Source organism: Panthera uncia, assembly GCF_023721935.1.
Source record: "Panthera uncia isolate 11264 chromosome A3 unlocalized genomic scaffold, Puncia_PCG_1.0 HiC_scaffold_11, whole genome shotgun sequence".
In the NCBI taxonomy this organism is placed as follows: domain Eukaryota; kingdom Metazoa; phylum Chordata; class Mammalia; order Carnivora; family Felidae; genus Panthera; species Panthera uncia.
In genome coordinates, this window is record NW_026057578.1 from 16196509 (window position 1) to 16218976 (window position 22468).

At 46.2% G+C, this 22468-nt stretch overlaps 1 protein-coding gene across 4 annotated transcripts in view; it reads right to left on the minus strand.

Moving 5' to 3' along the window:
• TOX2 (TOX high mobility group box family member 2) overlaps positions 1–22468 on the minus strand; it is a 136149-nt gene that overhangs the window by 37557 nt on the left and 76124 nt on the right. For all 4 annotated transcript variants that reach the window (XM_049650764.1, XM_049650762.1, XM_049650763.1 and 1 more), the window contains one exon: positions 11327–11572. In XM_049650764.1, coding sequence (XP_049506721.1) covers positions 11327–11572 — 246 coding nt within the window. The remainder of the gene's footprint in view (positions 1–11326; positions 11573–22468) is intronic.

Below are 22468 nucleotides of genomic sequence, written 5' to 3' on the forward strand. Positions count from 1 at the left end.
GCTGCCTTTTCTAAAGACTCTGAGTTCTAAATGGACAAAGCCATAAGACGAGAGAAAGAGCGGAGACTGACTTTTTATTATCCAGCCGGAGCAGGGGGAAAATGACTCCAATAGATCTCAAGTTTTATGTGCTCCAGACACTCTGCGGAGCCGGAGATGGCTTCTGAGCAATGCCGACGGTACATTAAAAGCTCATTTTCCCAAACATGGTACTGAATATGCACTCGGAGGAAAGGGCCATTATGCCGGGTAATGCTGCAGCTGCGGCTGACGGATGCTGCTGGGACTTTCCCTGAACTCTCCCTCATGACTTGGAGCAGGTCTCAGGGGGAGAGGTAGTCTGCCAAGCTTGGCATCTTGCCCAGAATGGAAGTTAAATGTCTGGCCCTTGCACTGTTTGCGGCCAGAGGGTCATGGCTCCAATTAGGAGCCCGGCAGGGGGTGGAGAGGGTGGGCACCAGAAGCTACCTGGGCAATCATAAGACATCACAAACTGTTTTGCGAATCCCAGCAGAAACGGTGGTGACTGGGTCTGAACAAGGAAGTTTGGACAGGTGTGAAATTTCCTTTTCTCAGGCTTCTGCTGCTTTTCTCCGGCCCCTGAGGCCCACCTCCAAGGCCACCTCTTCCAGGAAGCCTTCTCTGCTACTACTCTCCTCTGAACTCCTCGGGATTCATGTGTTCCTTGTCCCAAGCTAGCATTTCATGCTTCATGCTGTGCTTACTTATGAACATGAATGGCCTGACTCAGAGTCGAATAGATGAAGTGGGTCTCAGTCCTGACTGGCTCACTCCCTTGCTCATTCTTCATTCACTCACTCATCCGAAGGGTATTCAGGTTAGATACTACAATACCCAGGAGTCAGCCTGCCAGGGTTCAAATCTTGGGGCCACCATTGATAGTTGTGTGGCCAAGTGATTTGTCTCTCTAAGCCTCTGCTTTTTCATCTGTAAAGGAGCAACAATAAGAATACCTCCTTCTTGGGGTGAAGGACCAAATGAGATGACAAATATAAAGGGCTTAAGTGGGTGCCAGGCACATATAAGTGCTAAATAAATGTTAGCAGACTACAGTTAGAGGTAATTCAGCCACTCGTTTAGGAAAAGTTTGCCAAGAGGATATGGGGTCCAACAAGATGTGGTCCTCGCTCTCCAAAGGCCAAGATAAGGAATCTGTGACCACAGTGAACGTGGACAACAGTGCTCTGAGGGGCTGGCCACCAGGGTTCTGTTCTTGGAGATGCTCTGCCTCAGAAAGCTGCCAGCTGCTGCCTGGGAAGCGGGTTATAAGCCTAAAGTGAGAGCTGTAGAGAGAGCCAGGTGGACACCAACCTAAAATCATGGCTGCTGTTACCTGGCCCCTCCTCCATGTTATGAGCCCCCCAGGGCATCTTTGAGTCCTCCGTGGCTTAGGTACCAACAGCTCTGCAGGCAACCCCCATTCACCTGTACACAGCCAGAAGGGTGCAGAGAGCACTGAGTTTGGAGCCAGAGGCGCAGGTTCAAGTTCTTGCTCCCCCTTTCTCCTCACTCCATGACCTTGGACAAGCCATCTCTCTTCTCCCATTCATTCAGTCAATTAACAGATGTTGAGGGTTATCCGCTAAGGTAGGCCCTTTGCCAGATGCCGGTGCCAGAGGAAGGCCTAAGCACAGACCCAGCCTTCAGGCTGTCCCAGGCTGGTAGCACAGACAGCTGCCTGTATCCATGAACTCAGACTGATCTCACCTTTATTCAAACTTTTCATATACTGCTCATCATAGTTTTTTGTGGTAATTTTGATTAAAAAAAATACTGCAGTAAGATACTGTTTATCTTGATCACTGAGTTTTTTGGCCCTCTCTTAAATTTTTAGATGGAGGCAAATGCCCCACTCTCCTCGCCCTACTCCCAGCCCAGAGGGTCCAGACAGCCTCAGAGAGAAGATGACTTCTGAGCTGGGTCCTAACACAGGAAAAGGAGTTGAGCAGGTTGACAGGGGGGAAGAGCCTTCCAAACAGAAGAAACAGCATGCAGTGGTCCTCAACAAGGGTTGATTTTATGCCCCGGGGGACATTTGGCACCCACTGGAGGCATTTTTTATTGTGATTTTGACTGACAGAGAGCTCCCAGAGGCCAGGAATAGTGGGTGGAGGCCAGGGACACTGCTGGACATCCTACAAGGCACAGGGCAGCCCCCACCACAGAGAGCCTTCCTGCCCCAGGTGTCAGTGGTGCTAGGTTGAGAAACCCAATGCTAATGAATGGACGTGTGAGACATCGTGGCATCATGCTACCTTGGGCTAGTTGCTTGGCCTCTCTACGTCTGTTTCTGCAGCTGAAAAATAGGGGTAATAACGGGTTGCTGGGAGGAAGCAATGGGACCAATCTGTACACAGCAGGTATTCAATAAATGCTTAAGCCCCCACCTTTTCCCCTTTGAACACATCTCAAACTTTAGAGCACACAGTTCTCAGAAGAGACAGCACCCCCAGGTTCCAAAGGAAACTGGGACACAGAAAAGAACACTTTCTGTTCTTTTCCGACCTTTCTTTTAGTGAAAACCACAAGTCTTATCTCTCAACCAACGGGAGTCTGCTCGCAGAGAACTAGCCTGTGTGTTGGCTTATCACTGGCCTGAGTTTTCACAGGGAGTGAATTTTTATGACCGAGTTATAAACCTTTGCAAAAACCATTTTTAAACTAAAAAACGCTGACAGGTTCTTAACTACTATAGCTGCTAAATTAAGCATGAGGGATGGGGTGGGCGGGGGGAGAGAGCAAAAGGAAAACAAAAGTGCCCTAAAAGAGTTAGTGGAGGTAAAATAATGTTCATTAAAAATAGAAAAACAAACACACAAAAAAATCTTTTGTGTTCAACTTCACACTCGTACATCATAATGTTCCAGTAAAAGGCCATTTCCCCCTGAGATAATAAAAGAATTGAATTTTTCCTTATCGGTCATCTATTTTTCTAGCTGAAGCTATTACTCCCGCTCTGGGGTTGCTAGGCAACAAGAAATATTAATAGCAGCTTTTATTAGCTTAGCTTTTGCAGCCGAGTACCAGAATGAGAAAATGGGAAACATAAATGTGTTACATAAATCTTTCAACCTTTCAGAGCTGGTGTTAGTCTCTGTTTTCATAATGATTTATTGAAGTGATGGTTCATTTATGAGAAAAAGGAGTGCAGGATAAGAAAACGGAGCAGTCCCCTGCAGGAGTGTTTGAAAATAAATAATTATAGCAGGAGAGCAAAAGCTGTTTAAAGCCATTTTTCTGAGTTTTATAAAATGTAAAAAGACATATTTCTTTTGCTTACTGCCTCTGAAAAACAGGGGGCGGGAGTCTCATCCACACTCTGCTGAATATAAAGAAACCTCTGGGCATCTGGTTATCCCCACTTATGGATCCTCAGAGGCCCATTTCAGAGACCAGCACCCCCATTCCCACCCCCCGAGGGGAATTAGACAAAAACATGGCACCCAGGAAAAACCCAAGCTGGGGTATCCCCGTGAGCCCCTTGTTTTTACTGAGATGGATCCTGCTCCCCGTCAAGCATCCCAGAAAAGTTGGGTTTAGGGTCCTCGCCTTCTTTTTTCTGTCTTTATTTTTATTTCTTTTAGAGATAGAGTGTGAGTGAGGGAGAGGGGAAGAGGGAGAGAGAGAATCCAAAGCAGGCTCCATGCTCAGTATGGAGCTGGTCGCAGGGCTTTGATCCCATGACCCTGGGATCATGACCTGAGCCAAAATCAAGAGTTAGACACCCAGCTGACTGAGCCATTCAGGCTAGGGGCCCTGCCTTCTTGGCAGGTAGTGGGACTGTCAATTTGCAGTTGCTTTTAAGCTCTGAGCCCCAACTGAGGTCCCAGTGGAGGTAACATGCTTTCCTCCAGCCCGCTCTTGAGCTGGGGCCCTCTCCCTACCCACTCCACTTGAGCTTCTGACCTGCCTTTCCCAACACCCAACCCTGGGCCCGGGCCCCTGCAGGTGAGCCAGCCTGACTACTTACTGCCCCAACAAAGCCGACCCCCTAACAGTTCAGGCTGGACAGAGACGAGGCTGAAGCCACCCAAACTCCACCAGCAAAATTAATAGAGTAATTCACATTTATTATGAATGCCCAATGTGTGCCAGGCACTGAGCTGAGCACTTTTCCTACATCTGATCATTAAATCTTCACAAGTTCCTACAAGGCAAGTAACATTCCCTCCATTTTACAGGTGAGGAAACTGAGCCTCATAGAGGATTAACCTCTTGGTCTGAGTTTCAGGGTAAAAGGTAACAAATAGTGAAGCTGGGCTTTGAACTTGGGTCAACTTAACTCCAGAGCCCATGCTCCTAACTAGTAGGTGATACTAAACGTCAAGAAAACAAAAGCACATAAGCCAAACAAAACACTATCACGACAGATTTCAAAAACAGCCACAAATTCCTGCCCTTCCTGCATCCACACCTTTCTGCAGTGTGACACTGATATTTCTCCCTTCAAGAAGAGGGGCCGATTTCTTCACTCCTGGAATCTAGGCATGGCCATATGCCTTGCTGTGGCCAGTGGGACATCAGCAAATGTGATGCAAGCAGAGGTTTGAAAAGTGATTCAGGGCACCTGGGTGGCTCAGTTGGTTAAGAGTCCGACTTTGGCTCAGGTCATGATCTTGAGCTATGTGAGTTCGAGCCCTGCATCGGGTTCTGTGCTGACAGCTCAGAGCCTGGAGCCTGCTTTGGATTCCGTGTCTCCCTCTCTCTCTGCCCCTCCCCTACTCGCACTCTGTATGTCTCTCTCTCAAAAATAAATAAACATTAAAAAAGAAAAAAAAAAGAAATGTAGTTGCACTTGGGGCCTGTCCTTCCTTGATGTTGTTGGGAACCCTGTGGCCATTGCCATGTAAACAGGCCCGGCCACTATGGGATGAGAGACCACTGGCCCCAGCCAGTATCAGGCCAACCGCCAGGATGTGAACAAGGCCGCCCTAGACCAGGCCGTCCCAGCCAAGCTGTACCCTGGCCCCAGGAATCAGACAAGCTAATCCAGATAAAAGACCTATCGACCCACAGAATCACAAGAAATAGTAAAAATTCATTGTTTGCTTCAAGCTTGTTACACAGCAAAAACTGATACAATCATAAACCAAAACAAACAAAAAAATAAATTAAATGCATTAAGGGCAACAAAATGAATAGTCTGATTGGTGGTCTTTACTGCCCACTGTGGCTCAGTAATCCAGACAAGGGTGGGGGGCGGTGTCTTTGGTCCTTTTTTCTCAGACTGAGGAGGGGAATCCCCTGCATCTCAACTTGTGAGAATCAAATAGAGGTAGACCAAATCTCCTGGGGGAGGAGGAATAAGGCAGGGAAGGGAGGAGAGAGAGAGAGGAGATTGGAGGGGAAGAGCAGAGAACAGGAAGAGAAGGGTGTAGGTGTTAGGACATATATCAAGGACCTCCCAGAGTCAATACAGACTTTGCCCCAGTCCCCAGGCCCTAACCCAGAGCTGCAGGCTCTCTCATGGGAACCACCTCTAAACAAGGGGGAGAAGTGGAAACTAAGAATGCCCAGCTCCCTCCCCAGCAGCCTACCCCAGGATACTAGTCTGGAAAGACCTTTCACTTGGCATGGGGTCCCTGAACCATGGCCCCTAGCCCACTCTGTGTGGGAGAAGGACCAGTCCTACCAAGATGCTTTGGGACAGGGACATAGAACACAAAGTATCTAAAACTACCAGTCTAGCACCCAGGATTTTAATCCAAGTTGGTAAGATCTGAGGCTCCTGGGCCAGTGACATGTGTGGTGGTGGTAGTGGAGGGTCTATCCAACCTCAAACCCATATACTTGTTCAATGTGTCCTAGCGGACAGAGCAATTATTCCCATTTTCCCGTTGGTGAGTTCACCAGAGCTGAAATCTCAATCCCCATTCAATAGATGGGAAAACTGAGGTTGGGAGAGACAGTAATTGTCAAAGGCCCCAGAAACAGTAAACAACAGTCAACTCTGGAAGAGAACGCTTGAATGACACTTGTATGCCACGCCTGTGCTGAGGACTAAGACTGGACCACTCAGTTCCAGTGACTCCCAGGGCTCGGCTTAGGGAAACCCCACATTTCCCAAACCACCAGAACCCATGGCTGGGGCGGGGACAACTTTGCCAGAACTCATTTTCCATCACACCCATCTCCACCCACTCAAGACTCTCCCACAACTCTCTCTGGTCTCACAGAAGGTGCAGGTTCCCCGGGACTTGTCTGGCAGCATCCAGCATTGGCCCTTCCCAGGAGAATTCCTCTCCTGGGTGTGCCAGGACCGTAAGCTTGAACGTTTCCCAAGGACGACTCCAAAATAAATTATTTCAGACTTAACAGAGGCCGCTTAATAAATTCCACTCTTCCAGTTTCTTTGGGTATTTTAGAAACTGATTTATACATACAATATCTCTCTCAAAATGAGACAATCAACACAGGATAAAATTATTGAGTTATGAAAATAGGGGTCAGATGGAGGTGCAGTGCTTTAAATTAAACCAGCAAAATGTATCTTTCATACTAAATTGACTCTTTTTGTCTTGGAAATGAATGTTTAATCAGTTAAGACGCTGAAGTCGAGGGAGAAGCTTTAAGCATATTTAATTTTGTAAAAGGGGCCCAATTCCAATACTGCACAGGATTCCTGCCAGTAGCCATACCTTAAAAGCGGAAAAGCCGGCGGCCACGCACATCAGGAGGCCACCAGGCCAGGGTGGGGGACCAGAAGGAATCGGCGGCCTCTGGACCAGAGCCGAAAGGGCTGGGCATAAACGAGATGGCTGTCAAACGCTCTGGCCTCAACCACATCTCCAGGAACAACATCCTTGATGCATCTCAACCTGTCCAAATAGCATCTGTGACCTCCTGCCCATCGGAACACCTGTGCCGCCTGCGGCCCTGCAGCCCAGCTGCTCCGTCTCTCAGGCACCTGGTGAAACTGAGAGGTGTATGGGAGCAGACAGAGCGGGGCTGGAATTCTGGGTTTGTTTCTCAACAACTGTGTGACATTCATTCATTCATTCATTCATTTATTCATACAGTGTTTGTAGAAGCTGCTATGTGTCAGCTCATCACTTCCTAAAGGTGCCTCTTCTGGGCACACATAGCAGAAACAGAGTCTTCACCTGTCTCTCTGCCTGCTCCAGGAGTTCCTCAAGGGCATCTTGTAGGGGCGGCTGGGTGGCTCTATCACTTGAGCATCTGACTCTTGGTTTCTGCTGTCACAATCTCACGGTTCATGGGCTCGAGCCCTGTGTTGGGTTCTGTGCTGCCAGCATGGAGCCTGTTTGAGATTCTCTCTCTCTCTCTCTCTCTCTCTCTCTCTCTCTCTCTCTCTGCTCCTCCCCTACTCATGCTCTCTCTCTCAAAATAAATAATAAACATATATTTACATATATGTTTATACATATATTTACATATATAAACATATATTTACATATATTATTACATATATACACATATATTACATATATACATATATACACATGTATACACATGTAATATGTAATATACATATACATATGTAATATACATATATATTACATATATTATTTACATATATTTACATGCATTATATATGTGTGTGCATAAAGGGCGTCTTGTAGACCCAGGGCTCAGACAATGCCTGGTGCTTAGCAGGCTCTCAATAAAGGCTGCTGCATGGTCGATCACCATACCACAGGCTGAAAACAGCTCCCTAAAAATGTCAGGTCCTAATCCCTGGAAGGTGTATTTGGGAAAAAATCTGCAGGTGTGATTAAGGTAAAGCTCTTGAGATGGAGGGATTATCCTAGATTATTCCTAAATGCTATCACAAGTGTCCTTATGAGAAAGGCAGAGGAGACTATACTGACATAAGAGAAGGCCATGTGAAGACAGGCCAGAGGTTTGAGTGTTGTGGCCACAAGCCAAGGATGGCCAGCAACCTTCAGAAGCAAGAAGCAGCACGGGATGGAATCTCCCCAGAGCTTCCGGAGGAAACTCACTCCTCCAGACACCTTGAGGTTGGCCCAGTGACACTGATTTCAACCTGTAGCCTCCAGAGCTCTGAGAGAATCACTTTCTGGTTGTTTTAAGCCATCGTGTTTGTGACAATTTGTTATAGCAGCCACAGGAAACCAATACAATCACTTGCCTGCTCCAAGCCTCCGTTTCCTTATTGTAATGTGGCACTCGGTTCTTGGGAGCAGTGTGTGAGCAGTTTGTAAAGCCCTCTGCACCAGGCTTGACACCTAGCAGGTGGCGAAGCAAATTCCAGCCCCACCCTCAGTGTGCACGTCCATATGCACACAGACACACACCTGTGTCCTACAGCTCAGACAAATTTTAAAAACTTGTCTCTAAGGGCGCCTTGTCTCTCTTCACCAGACAGTCCCGACAGATGGACCTGTGCTTACCCGGTTTCCCATTTGCTCCGGTAGCCCTCCCCTGGATAAGAAAGTTTAGCTTATCTTTCATTACATAACAAGGGAATATAAAACTCAGCAAACCCTTGAAAACTAACGAAAGAATTCAAGCTATCTGAATTTGTGAAGCATCTTTAACATGAGCTAGTTTTAAAGAAATATGGAAAATGACTCAAAGTGCCTATTTGGACCGAGCCCAACCAAAACATATCCTAGGAGGAAGGATCAGAAGATCATTTTTGATTAACAGACAGCATTCTTTGTAATTATCAGAGCTACTGTAATCAGGTGGCCCTACAAAAGTACCTAAGAGTATCTGCAATCTGTTCCTTTAGGTAAGGGAGGTTCACGGAAAACATTGCCATTTGGTTCCGGTGGGAATTCATTGTTATTACTACTACTACTAATAATAAATATTCCCTGATCGCTTGCTCTCTGCCAGGCATTTGCTAAGACTGCACACATTATCTCAGATACACTTCACTGCAGTCTTGAGGTGGGTACTGTTATGATTCCAAGATAAAGGAATGAAGCTCGGGAGGTGGAGCCAGGATCTAAGGCAGGTCTGTGAGACTCTGGAGCCCACACGCTAGCCACTAACCCACTGTCTCCCCTGTCCACCACACCAGAGGCCCGCAGCACTGCCGCCCAGGACTACAGCCATACTCACCCCTGCATTCACAGCCCTTCCCAGGGCACATGCCAGAGGCGTCTGCGGGCCCTGCCCTTGCTTGTGTTACCATAATTCCCCAAAAGAGATGGTCTGGAGTAGTGATGCCTTGTGAGCAATTAGCCGTGCAGGCAGCTAAGGCACAGCATTCTAAAAAAGTGGAATTAAAAGCATATGGCTCTGGAATCCTGAGGTCTCTTAGAGAAGAGGAAACCAAGGACCTGCATTATTGATGGGCCCCAAAGAAAAGCATTCCTCAAAAAATGGAGGATCCATTTCCACTGAGCACTTGAGTCAGACCCTGAACGTTACAAGATGTGGAGCTTGAGTTGGCTGCCTCCCTCTCCCCTCTGCCTCTCCCTCCTTTTACTTCTCACCTGGATTCAAAGAAGAAAAAAATGTGATGTAGTTTACAACAATACATAGAGGATACCAGCTTTTTTTTTTTTTTAAGCAAGAAGATTTGGTGATAATAAGAGTAAGGAATAAATAAAACACAGTCAAGATTGTTAGAATACACACTGCATGCCCAAAGGTCCCGGGCATCAGCTAGAATTGGGCCAAACACGTGGCTGTGGCCTCTGAGTATCCCCTGCAGAGATGAAAGTGATCCACCCAATACCAAGTGATTCTGATAGGAAATCAACTATGAAGTCCCTTCTCCTCTGCCACTGGTGAGTTTGTGACCCAAGCTGACAATATCAAAGACTGTTCCTCCTGGACACAATGGTTGGTCCAGCCATGCTCCGTCGTGGTCCCTCCCACCTCCATCCAGAAGACCCAGACTGCCACTTGCCAGAGATGTCAGGGAAGATGTTGGTTACCAGCAGCCACCATGCCTGCTGCGTGTAAATGGGCATAGAATAGGGACCTAATGACACTACTGGGGTTTCTGGATCCAGCCATGCCTGAAACCCCGTGTCCGCCCCTGGATATTTCAGACTTTTTTGCGTAAGCTAGTTTGAGATTGGTCCCTGTCACTTAGAAATGAACTTAAGACTTGTGACTAGTATATAATATTAACTGTGAAGGAAAAAGCAGAAACTAAACAGGAATCATAGTTACTCAGGAGAAGTACTACAATTCCCTTAAGGGTCTTTTTCTATTATACAAGCAATGCTGTGCTAGTTTTCTATAGATCTTGATTGTTTAAATCCGCCATTATGCTAAGAAATCATACATTTCCTTTTCATGGGATTCAGGACCCTTGTGGTCCAGGCCCTGCTAGCTCTTTCACCTCCTCTTTTTCTCTTGCTCCAAGTCCTTTCTCTCCAGCCCTATAAAGAAAATGAACCACATGCTGTCTCCAAGCATGACGCGAGCCCTCCTGCCTGTTACTTTTGTACATGCTGTTCTCCCAACCTGGAAAGTACTTTACTGCCCTAGTCTGCCTGCCGCATTTCTACTTATCCTGAAAACTTTAACTCAGGAACCACCCTCCTCCCTGGTAGTTTAAACAAGATACAAAATACAATTGTTTTTTTAATTTTTGTTAACATTTATTCGTTTTTTGAGAGACAGAGAGAGACAGAGCGTGAGCGGGAAAGGGGCAGAGAGAGAGAGGGAGACACAGAATCTGAAGCAGGCTCCAGGCTCTCAACTGACAGCACAGAGGCAGATGCGGGGCTCGAACCCACAAACTGTGAGATCATGACCTGAGCCGAAGTCAGACGCTTAACCGAGCCACCCAGGCGCCCCCAAAATACAATTATTTTAAAACTATTATGATTCTATTTATATAAAATGTCCAGAATAGGCAGATATCTAGAAATAGAAAGTAGATCAGTGGTTACCTAGGGCTGGGGGTTGTAGGGCTGGGGGTGTTGAGAATGATGACTAAGGGGTACAGCGTTTCTTTTCAGGGTGATGAAAATGATCCAAAATGGACTGTGTTGATGTTCATACAACCCTGTGTATCACCTACTGAGTTGTATACTCTAACAGGGTGAGTTGTATGGTGTGTGAATTCTATCCCAATAAGGCCATTATAAAATAAAAATAAAGATGAGATTATACCATTAGAAATAATGACAAAACAAATAATACCAAGATATTATAAAGAGAGTTCCAGAAGCTACCTGTGTGAAGACACAGATTATTCTCCATGCCCAGCCCTCATATTCTTCAGACCCCCATGCAAACATCCAAGCCCACACCTTGCACACAAGCACACAAAACATTGGCATTCTGCTTTCTTAACCCATTTCCCTACTGTAACCAGCAGGAACAATGGTGGGGGAAAAGGACTCACCGTGGGCAGCTGGCCCGACAGCAGGTGGCTGTCCTGGGCCAGCATGTTGGACACCATGATGGCTGGGAGGTCCATGGCCTGGTAGGAGTAGGCAGGGAGGAGTCCATTGGGCGTGAGGCCGTGGCACAGCGAGTGGTAGCCAGCTTCGTGGTCCCCCAGGTGCAGGAGGGATGGCTCAGGGAGGTTGGGAGGTGTTATCGGGGGGATCTCATAGTCTTCGTTGCTCTCGCTCTGGCTGTTGTAGGTCTAAAACATCAAAGGGGCATATTGTTAGGAGTCAGTGTCTTACAACCGCAGAACATGTTTAATAGCACCAATAAGAGCAGCAACAATGGTAACAACTTCTTGGCAAAGGAAAGAAGGGATGATCCCTCTGCAAGGCAGACAGTCAAAATGGCCCTATGACTTGGTCAGGTTCCTGCCCCATCTCTAAATGGGTGCTCCCTCTCACTAGAGGGTCTGTATACAAAAACCTGCCCTCTTGGAGAATGGGACCAGCTCTTGTTCCCTCCCCTCTCTTCTTCATTTTCCATTCAGATCTGGCCACTGCAGTCCACTTTGATCCCATCTTCCTATACCCACCCATTTTACAGATGGGAGAATTCAGGTCCAAGAAGAAAGTGGCAGAGGAAAGACACCAGAGGAAAGACACCAGAGGTACTGGCTCCGTTGGAAGAGCATGCGCCTCTTGATCTCAGGGCTAAGTTCAAGCTCCATGTTGGGTGTGAAGAGATTACTTAAAATCTTAAAAAGACCAACAAACAAACACCAAGAGGAAAGTGGCCCATCCAAGGTTAGTTGAAGAGTTGGGATGGAGCTGAAGTATCCTGATTTCCTGCCTGGTAGGCTTCCACAGCAGTTGGATGCCTTTCCCTCGTGTGCCCTGAACACCCAGTCCAATTGGGTCCTCTCTTGGTCTTTCGCATCTTGGTAAATGGCACAAACATCCCCCAGGAGCACAAGCTAGGAGCCATACTGGGCACCTTCCTCTCTAATCCTTGTTTGTTGTTTTCTCCACCTTACTGCACTGATAAGGAAGCTCCAGGACGATGCTGAATAGAAATGGTGAAAGTGGGGACCCTTGCTTTCTTCCTTATCTTAAATAGCTCAGTGTTTTACCACTAAGGTCAATGTTTGCCATAGGCTCTTACAGGAATTCTGTAACAGAGTGAGGGCATTCCTAGTTTGTCAAGGTGTTTATTTTTCTTTCAACTGTGCATGGGTTTTTGTTGTTGCTGCTGCTGCTGCTGCTGTTGTTGTTGTTGTTGTTTTTATTGGACTCCTGCTCCCTGCATCTACTGAAAGGCTCAAGTCACTTTTCTCCTTTAATACAGTTAATATGGTAAATTACTTCACTTGGTTTAACATTAGAAAATGTTCAAGCAACCTTGCATTTCTGGAATAAACTTGGTCATGATGTATTACTGTTTTTATGCATTGCTGGATCTTGATTGCTGACATTTTGTTCAGGATTTTTGCATCTAGTTCATGAGTGAGACTGGCCTGTAGTTTCCCTCTTTTCCTTCTGCCCTTATTGGGTTTTGGTACCGAGGTGATGTCAGCCTGGGGGATCACTCCCCTTTTCTATATTCTGAAATAGATCAGGGCTCAGAGAAAGGATGTGTGCAGACGGGAAGATGGATATGAGAAAACTTCTAGGAAAGAGCAGTTAGGGGACACTGAGGACAAAGGGAGGGTGTCCAAAGGACACCTGTTCAATCAGCATTCTGGAAGAGTGACAGAAGGGAAGAGGAATAACTGAAGAGATAATGGTTGGGAATATTTCAGAACTGAAGAAAGACACCAGAGGTACCGGCGAATATAATGGTAAATCTTAGAACAATCATAATACATAATGTGTAAAGGGGGGGAACCCCACAATACCAGAGTAGAACATGGGAAATAACATCTTTCCAACATCTTTGTTTTCTTTGATAAGTTAAATGTGTATGTTAGAATAACTAGGGTAGTTGAAGCCCAACACAATACCTGCTTCCTGGTAAGTAGGCTCCCAGTAAATACTTGTTGGATGAGGCCACTGAGTGCTAAGGGTGAGTAGGATTTGAGCAGAGGTGTGGCGAGAGCAAGTAGCACATGGTATCTAAACACCTCTTTGGTGTCAAAACTTTTCTCCTCAGGCACCATGTTTGAACCTCACCACAACTGCCCGGGGAAGAGCCCTGCATATCTACAGAAACATGCTCCGAGAGGATAAGCGCCTTGCCACACTCACACCCATCCTTGGACCCAGAGCCCAAGCCATCTCTTGCTCACTGGCTCCCTCTGCAGGGCTGCTGCGGGCTTATTTCACAGATGGACAACGTGCAGTCTGGGAAGAAGTGATCGTGCTGGTGGCAAAGGACATTCACAACCATCAGGAACGGGACCTAGTCTTCTGCCCCCAAGATCTGGCTCCTTCCCATCACATGAAACTGCTTCCAAGATCTGGACCAGGACTCAGGATATGGGGCAGGAAAGGCTTGCATAGGTTTGGGGACTGACCCCTGCCTCACTGCTCTATATGTACGCTCCAATCTCTTTATTGCATGATCATTGTCCCTCTCTGGATTCAGTTTCTCCATTTGCATAAAGAGAGGGGAGGATGGACTCATCTCATCCATCTCAAGCTCCGTGGCTAAAAATATTAGCTACTCGATCAATATCTGTGGAATTGAACCTAATTCAATAAGGGACACACAGCTGGTACCTGAGGTTAACAGAATAGCCAGGGGAGGAGACCAAGGAATACTCAGTCCCTCTTGATGAAGCTCAACACATAGGTGGAAACCATGTCCTGGTAAGTCCCAGATCTTTTGTAAACAAATTCCTCAAGCTTTTTTTTTTTTTTAATCAAAAAATGTAAGTATCTAGCATTTATTGAGCATATAGTATATGCCAGGTGCAAGCACTTTACAAACATTTAATGAGTTAATTCTTACAACAACCCAATGAAGGAGGTTTCTGGTATTATATGCTCCTTTTATAGATAGAGAAAGTAAGACACAGAGAGGGGAGTTTACTTGCCCAAAGTCACACAGTTAGAAAGAAGCCTAACTCCAGTCACCTTCCCCTTCCTCCAATTTATACTGTCTCCAAAGGAAGGTAATGTGTCCTTTCCTGTGACACAGATCCTAAGAATCTGGGTGCACATAATCCTTAGTTGCAGTGCCAAGTCATGGCCAAATTGAGGGCTTGGGGACCAAGAAACAGGCTTTGATCCAGCCTCGTTATTGAGGAACTTGGCAAAGCAACACCTCCTTCTAAATGGTGCAGATCAAAAGCACATTTCCTTACACAGGACCCCAACCCAGCCCTCTTTCTTACTGTCTCTTACCTAGAATAATAACCCTCCTGACCCTTGACCACCCATCATGCAGGGTGTTTTATATGCATGCCATCTCCAATTCTGTCTTTGCTCCATAATCTCCTAGGCATGTGACACAAAACCTGGAATGTGCTCATAATACCCCAGGCATGTCTATAATGACCTCCTATGTTTCCCTAATTACAAATGTGTGTCTAATATGACCTTGGATAGCTCTCTAAACTCCCCAGGTATATCTACCCTGGTGTGGGTTATCTCCCTAATTCTCCAGGTGAGTCTACCTTGACATGGATGTCTTCCAGGTTCTCCCGGGTTCCCCAGTTTTTCCAGCTTTATTAAGATGTAATTGACATGCAATTAATTCTCCAATTCTTTTTTTTTTTTTTAATTTTTTTTTCAACGTTTTTTATTTATTGTTGGGACAGAGAGAGACAGAGCATGAACGGGGGAGGGGCAGAGAGAGAGGGAGACACAGAATCGGAAACAGGCTCCAGGCTCCGAGCCATCAGCCCAGAGCCTGACGCGGGGCTCGAACTCACGGACCGCGAGATCGTGACCTGGCTGAAGTCGGACGCTTAACCGACTGCGCCACCCAGGCGCCCCTAATTCTCCAATTCTTAAAAGAATCCTGTATTTATCCCCATTTGACAAATCAGATAATCAAGATCTAGAGGCTTCACCCAGGTTACAACACTAGGAGGGAACAGGGTCTGATCTGTATCCTCTTCAAGGAGTCTCCCGGCACCATCCCCCACTGAGACTCTGTCCACTCTGCACCCAGTGCCCACCTCCCAAATAAATACATTCTGATCATTCCATGCTTAAAAACTAGTACACCTCTACTGGAGAGTGTCTGGGGGTGGGGGAGAGAGAGAGAGAGAGAAAGAGACAGAGAGAGAGAATCTTCCAAACATCTTAGCATGGTTCCCTGGGGGGATGAAAATCGTTTTTCAGGTTGCGTTTTGATGCACTTTGGTGGGTGTCAATGCAATTTTGCCTTTGAGCGCATCTCCTCCAAGACAAGGCGCCCACAGGTCAACTGGCATACTGTTATGGTTAAGGCTATGAGTGGTACAGGGCTTGGTGAAGGGAGATGGCTATAGAGGGGCAGAAAGGACAAGGGGCCAGAGTACCACCAAGTAATCAGAAATGGTAGAGGAGAGAAAGCTCTCTGTGACCCTCTTTGCTCTTCTATGCCTAGCACCTTGCTTATAAGACCCCCATCATGATATGAACCCAACTACCCACCCTTTCTCACCCTCACCAAGAGAACCGAGCAAGGCTTCGATCAAATTTCACCAGAAATCATGGTCACCAGCTTTCTGTGGTGTTTCCATACTTCTGGGAAACACTCCCTCCCAGCTTGTTCATTTCCACGGCGGTTCTCCCTAGACTGTCTTCTTTCCTCATCCTCTAGCACCTTCTCTGCCCCTTCGCCCAGTGCAGATGACCAGATGACCTTCTACTTCCCAGGGAACACAGAAAATAACTCTAACAGCATCCTGATGCCAGAACCACAAACTTGCCCATTTGGTACCAACTTGCTTCCTGTTGTGATGCCAGAAGAGCCACCCCTCTTTCCTAAGGCCAAGCTCCTTGTTTCTATAGGCGATGATCCTTCCCCATCTGTCCAAGGACCTTGGGCATCCCATTAACCCTTCTTGCTCCTGGCTTTTTGGCCTCCCCCTCTGCTGGACCACTGTCATCAGCACTAAAACATGCCCATCTGTCTCTGGTCTTGCACACTCCCCCATCCCTCTCCAGCTGCTACCACCTCCTTCTGGTCCATACCTGTCTTCTTAAAAGGGCTGTCCTCACCTGTAGCCCCCTCTTCCTCATCTCCCACTCACTTCACAGCCCACTGGGACCTGCCTCCTCTGCCATGTTTCCAGCTCCAATCTTGGCACCCATCTGAGCTCCAGATCTGAGCATCTAAACACCTCCCCTCACCCAATATTTTCACCTCTTGTCTCACAAACCACTCAGGGTCAACATGTGCAAAGCTGTAGGTAGTCATGTTGCCCTCCCCTACCCTGCACCTGTGTTTCCCTCATCCAGTCCTCCATCCAGTTAATAAAGCTACAGACTTGGGGCTTACCCTTGGTCATTCCTCAAATCTAGTGAAACTCCTCTAAACTATCTTTTCAACATACCCGTTTTTCTCCATTCCCACCGCCACTGCCCTGGTCCAGGCCACACTGTCTCTTACCCGGACAAATGCAGCAGCCTCTGTCCTGGCCTCCCACAGCCCACTCCTTTCCCTGCCAGTGCATCCCCTCCATGTGGCCAGAGGGGTCTCTAGAAAGACGATCACCCCAGCATGCCACTCCCATGCTTACAATGCTTTTGATGGCTCCCCACTGTCCTGAGGATAAAGCCCCCCCAGTCCCAAACATGGCTCTGTCATCCTCACGTGGCTGCTCCCCACCACCCCTGTAGCCACAGTGACCTTGCCTGCCTCCAGGGCCTCACGTAGGCTGTTCCCTCTGCTGGAATGCTGTGCCCACCACACGCTGTCCCTTCATCTAATTTCTACTCACCTCTCCACAACAGGTTGGTTTAAATGGTTTCCCTGATGCTCTCTAGAGTGGCTCACAGCCCCTTACATGCCTCCAGGTGGCTCTGCATTCTCTTTGGAAGCACTCATCAAACCTGCAGTTAACTAACTGCTTACATAATTATTTGGTTCAAGTTCAATGTGAGTTCTGCTAGGACAGCCCTTGTTGGTCCTGTTTCCCAGAACCTGACACAAAGTAAGAGCTCAAGAATAATTAGTTGAGCGCAGGTATGAGCCAGGCCCCAGGGCAGACGCCATGAGCATACACCTCACTCAACCTTTGTGACTGCCCTGGACACAGGTGATATTTGTCCCCACTGCACAGGAATACAGTGTGTGGTGAAGCTCAGGAGGGCCTGAGTTTGAATCCTGGCTCTGCCACACTCTAGGTATGTGACTTGAAGCACACTACTTAACCTCTCTCTGCCTCAGTTTCCTCATCTGTGAAAGGAAGGTAATAACAGCAGGTGCTACAGGGCTGTGTAAAAAGTAACTGTGTAAAAGTCCTGACTCACCCCTCTCAGTGCTGGCTGTAATTGTTGCCATAGTTGCCCTTGCTCAGAGTTCTAGACATGTTAAGGAACTACTCCAAGAACACACAGCTCATGTACTTGGTACCCTCACTGTGAATGGTCTGCACTCCTCCTCCGCATGCCCCAGGCTTGCACACCATGGGGTGATGTCTGTCTTTGGCCTGATGGGCTGAGGGATGACTGGTTTTAGGTGGGACTCAGCCATGGGCCTCATATCATCCCAGAAAGCAGGGTCCCAGGAAGCCTCCCCCTGCTCCCCTGCCCATCCCGCAACAAGACTCCCCTCTTCACATTCCCCCTCTTCGGCCCCTTGCTTGTGCTCCCCACAGTATCACACACATCTCCAATTATCTTTTATTCTTTACTTCCCTTTTACTTGTGACCCCCCCAACCCCACCCCGACCCCCTGAAGACAGGGACCAGACTGTCTCGTCACCAGCACCTAGCATAGCACATGGTACACAGTAGGTGCTCAGTTAGAATGTGGTGAGTGAGCACATCAGATGGGGAGGGTACCAGGCTTCAGGTTGAGAGCTCACCTAGGTCCCTCCCGGCAGACTGGAAACCCTTCAGTTATCCATGGCTCATGTCTCTCTCCACCACCGCCTTCCTGCCTGCTCCCTGCCCCCACAGCTCCCAGAACAGGTGCTAGTACGGAGCATGTGCCCAATGAGATTTGAACGACTGCACGAGTCCATTCCTTTTTTTAAAACCCAAAACCTCAACACACTGGAACCAGCCCAACCAGCCAGAAGCCTTTTGCAAAAATAAGCATATGTTGTATCCAAATATTGGAATAACACAATTATGACAATTCATTTAAAAAGGCGATTAGCACACTTAAAAATAACTAAACATGAAAACACTACATGTCTCCCTCGGATGCAATCAAATCCTAAATGCGTGACACCTGAATACCAACCCGCTTGGCTACTGCTTCTTACTGAGCACCTAGCGTGTGCCAGCCATTGACCCCAGCTTTTCCACACGCGTTCTCCATTTAACCCGCATCCGTTCTGCAAAGAACTCACATGACTATTCTCTCCAGGTGAAGAAGGGGAAGCTCAGAAAGTGGGGGTGTCGTGTCCCTGGTACGTCCTGGATGGGATTCAAACCCAGGTCTTGTGACTCTGAATTCAGCACTGTCCCACACTGGATCAGAGGCTTCTTCAAGATTCATTTCTCACTCCTCCTAAGTAAGAGATGGGCTTCCCTGCCTCCACCCTTGCTATGGTCTTTTCTCCCTCGGGGGCCAGAATTATCCTGTTAAAATGTCAGATCGCAGCACTCCTCTGCTCACCACCCTCCAGTGGTCCCCTTGTCCCTCAGAGGAAGAACAGGGTCCTTACAATGGCCTCCTACCACATGCCATATGGTCTAATGCCCTCACGCACACCTCTGTCTCCCTCACCTCCCTGACATCCCCCACCATTCTCCTGGTTCATGCCACTCTGGCCACACGACGCATGATTCTGCCTCAGAGCCTTTGCACTGCTCTCTGGAACACTCTTCTCACAAATACTCACACAGCTCCTTCCTTTGCCACTCATGTTTACTGAAATATCCCCTTCTCAATGAGTTCGACCCTCACTGTTCGATTTAAAATCGCAAACCATGGCCATGATCCATTTTCTGTTTGTTTTGATCACTTTTGTGTGTTTATCAATTTCTAACACCTTACACATTTTATTGATTACCTGTCTCACCCCATTAGAATGTCAGCTCCATGATGGAGGAGATTTTCATCTGTTTTGGTCATTGCTGTATCCCCAGTTTCTTCAACAGTAATGAGTGCTCAAAAAGTAAATGAATGAGTGAACAAATGAACTTCTCACCAAATGCCAAGAAGCAAGAATAGTAAGAAAATGAATGGACTGGCAGACCATGAAGATTCTCCATGTGGGGGAAGGCTTATCTTGGCTGTGACCCAGGGGAAGGACAGGTGGTTTGAATCAGGCCAGCATTCCTCCTTCCCCAGAAGTGGTGCATGAAAAACCATAACTGATTGTCCTTTGTGGGGAGTGGTTGAGGAGAAGAACCATTGAGGCAAATGGCAGGGCCAGGTTGTGAAGTTTACAAACACGCAAGAAGTTAGAGCTCACCAACCACACAGAGGTGGGTTATGAGGCTGCGAGAATCACCTTGTTCCCCAATTTCCCCATTTGTGGTTCTCTTTCCAAATAACTAAGGAATGGGAATTCAGAGCAGAGCAATATTTCTCGGGTAGAAGGGGCATGCAGAAGGACAGACTGCCACAGGCTCTTCATGCACCAGGAAGGGAATTCCAGGAAGGGAAGAATGCTAGGCTGATTCCAGTATGTGGCTTTCCCTTTGGGTCAGGAAAGGGTAAGCCTTCCCCTGTAGTTTCTAGGAGGAAGAATCTTCAGTAAACATCAAAGGCAATGACTCCTTGAGATGGGGCGGGGTAAACAGGGGCAAAGGGGAGGTCTCTGGGCCTTGAGGAGGGGCTAGAGAAGAACAAATCCAAGAATAGCCAATGGGCCAGAAGCCTGTTGTGGTGATAAGCTTATGTTCTATGAAATCATCAGAATATACTCTTTCACTTACTACAACAAAATGACAAACAAATCAAAAATTCATCCATAGGGAGTAAAATATACATACTGTGTGCATGTGTGTGTGTGTGTGTGTGTGTGTGTGTGTGTGTGTATTCTTTCAAATTGTTCCTTTCTGAAGCAAATACTGTCAAAGCTCAAACCTAGAGAATGAAAAGTAAACCCAAAAAAGGAATTTTAGAAGGAGTGAGCTCAGAAACCACTACAGTTTATATTCATTCAAAATAGCTATTGTTAAGGTGACTGCAGGATTTAATGTGACTATTTTATAAGGATTCCTAAAATAGAAGAGATAGCATAGGATTAAGAAGTTAATAATGATCACCAACTAAAAATCTGGAGGATTTCAGCTAGAAGCTGTGTCTTCTTTCCTTAAAGAAGCAAATTACAGATACTGATTAATTATTTACAGTGTAAGGAAAAGTTGTTTAAATATATTTGTTACAATTTTTAAACTTTATTGAGGTGAAATTCCTGTCACATAAAGTTAACCATTTAAAAATTAAGACTTCAATGGCTTTTAGTATGTTCCCAGTGTTCTGCAACCATCCCTTCTATCTAGTTCCAGAACATTTTCATCACCCCAAAGGGAAACCTCATAGCCATTAAGCAGTTTCTATTCTTCCTGGCCCCTCCAACCCCTGGTAACCACCAATCTGCTTTCTCTTTCAGTGGATTTACCTATTCTGGATAGTTTTATATAAATGGAACCATATATGTGACCTTTTGTGTCTGGTTCCTTTCACTTAGCACAATGTTTTCGAGGTTCATCCAGACTGTAGTGTGTTATCACTTCATTCCATTTTCTGGCTCAATAATATTCCATTGTATGTAAATACCACAATTTGTTTCTCCATTCATCCACTGATGGACATGTGGGCTATTTCCATCTTTTGGCTGTTGTGACTAGTGCTTCTTTGTGTATATATATTTGTTAGAGTCCCTCTTTTCAGTTCTTTTGTGTATATAGCAAGGAGTGGAATTGCTGGGTTTACGGTAATTCTACATCTAACTATGAGAAACCATCAAACCATTTTTCACCCAGCAACATCTGAGAGTTTCAATCTCTCCACATCCTCACCACCAACAACTTATGTTCCACTATTTTTTTTTACAGCTATCCTAGGGGGTATAAAATGGTACCTTCTCATAGTTTTGATATGTATTTCCCTAAAGACCAATGATGCTGAGCATCTTTTCATATGTTTCCTGGCCACTTGCATATCTTCTTTGAAGAAATGTCTGTTCAAATCTTTTGAACATTTTAAAATTTGGTTGTCTTTGTGTTGTTGTATTATAAGAGTTCTTTATGTATTCTAGATACACACTCTTATAAGATATAGGATTTGCACAGGTTTTTCTCCCAATCTGTAGGCTGTCTGTTCACCCTTCTCATAATGTCTGTGGATGTACAAAGTGTGTAATTGTCATGAAGTCCAATTCATCTAATTTTTCATCAATTCATCTTTTGTTGCTCATACTTTTGATGTCATACCTAAAAATCCACAGCTAAATCCAATGTTATGAAGGGTTATCCCTATGTTTTCTTCCAAGATGTTTATGGCTTTAGCTCTGAGACTAAGGTAATGAGTCCATTTTGACTTAACTTTTGCATATGGCAGGAGGTAAAGTCCAACTGCATTATTTTGCACATGGCCATTCAGTTGTCTCACAACTATTTGGTAAAGACTATTGTGTCCCCACCGAAGGGTGTTGGGATCTTTGCCAAAAAATTAATTGGCCATATATGTAGGTAGAGGTTTATTCCTGGACTATTTTGATTCTATTCTATTGATCTGTATGTCTATCCTTGGAACAGTACCACACTGTTATGACTATTGTGGCTTTGTAGAAATTAGGAAGTGTGTGTTATTCAACTTTTCTCTTCTTTTGCAAGATTTTTGTGGCTACTCAGGGTCCTTTGGAGCTTCATATGGACTTGAGGATCATCAATTACATTTCTGCCCCAAAAGCTTGGTAGAAATTTGATAGAGATTATACTCAATCTGTAGCTTGCTTGCATGGTATTGCAATCTCACCGAAATTATGATTTCCCATCCATGAATATGGGATGTCTTTCCCATTTTTTAGGTCTTCTTTAATTTCTCTCATGAATGTTTTGTAGTTTTCAGTGTTCTAAGTCTTTCACCT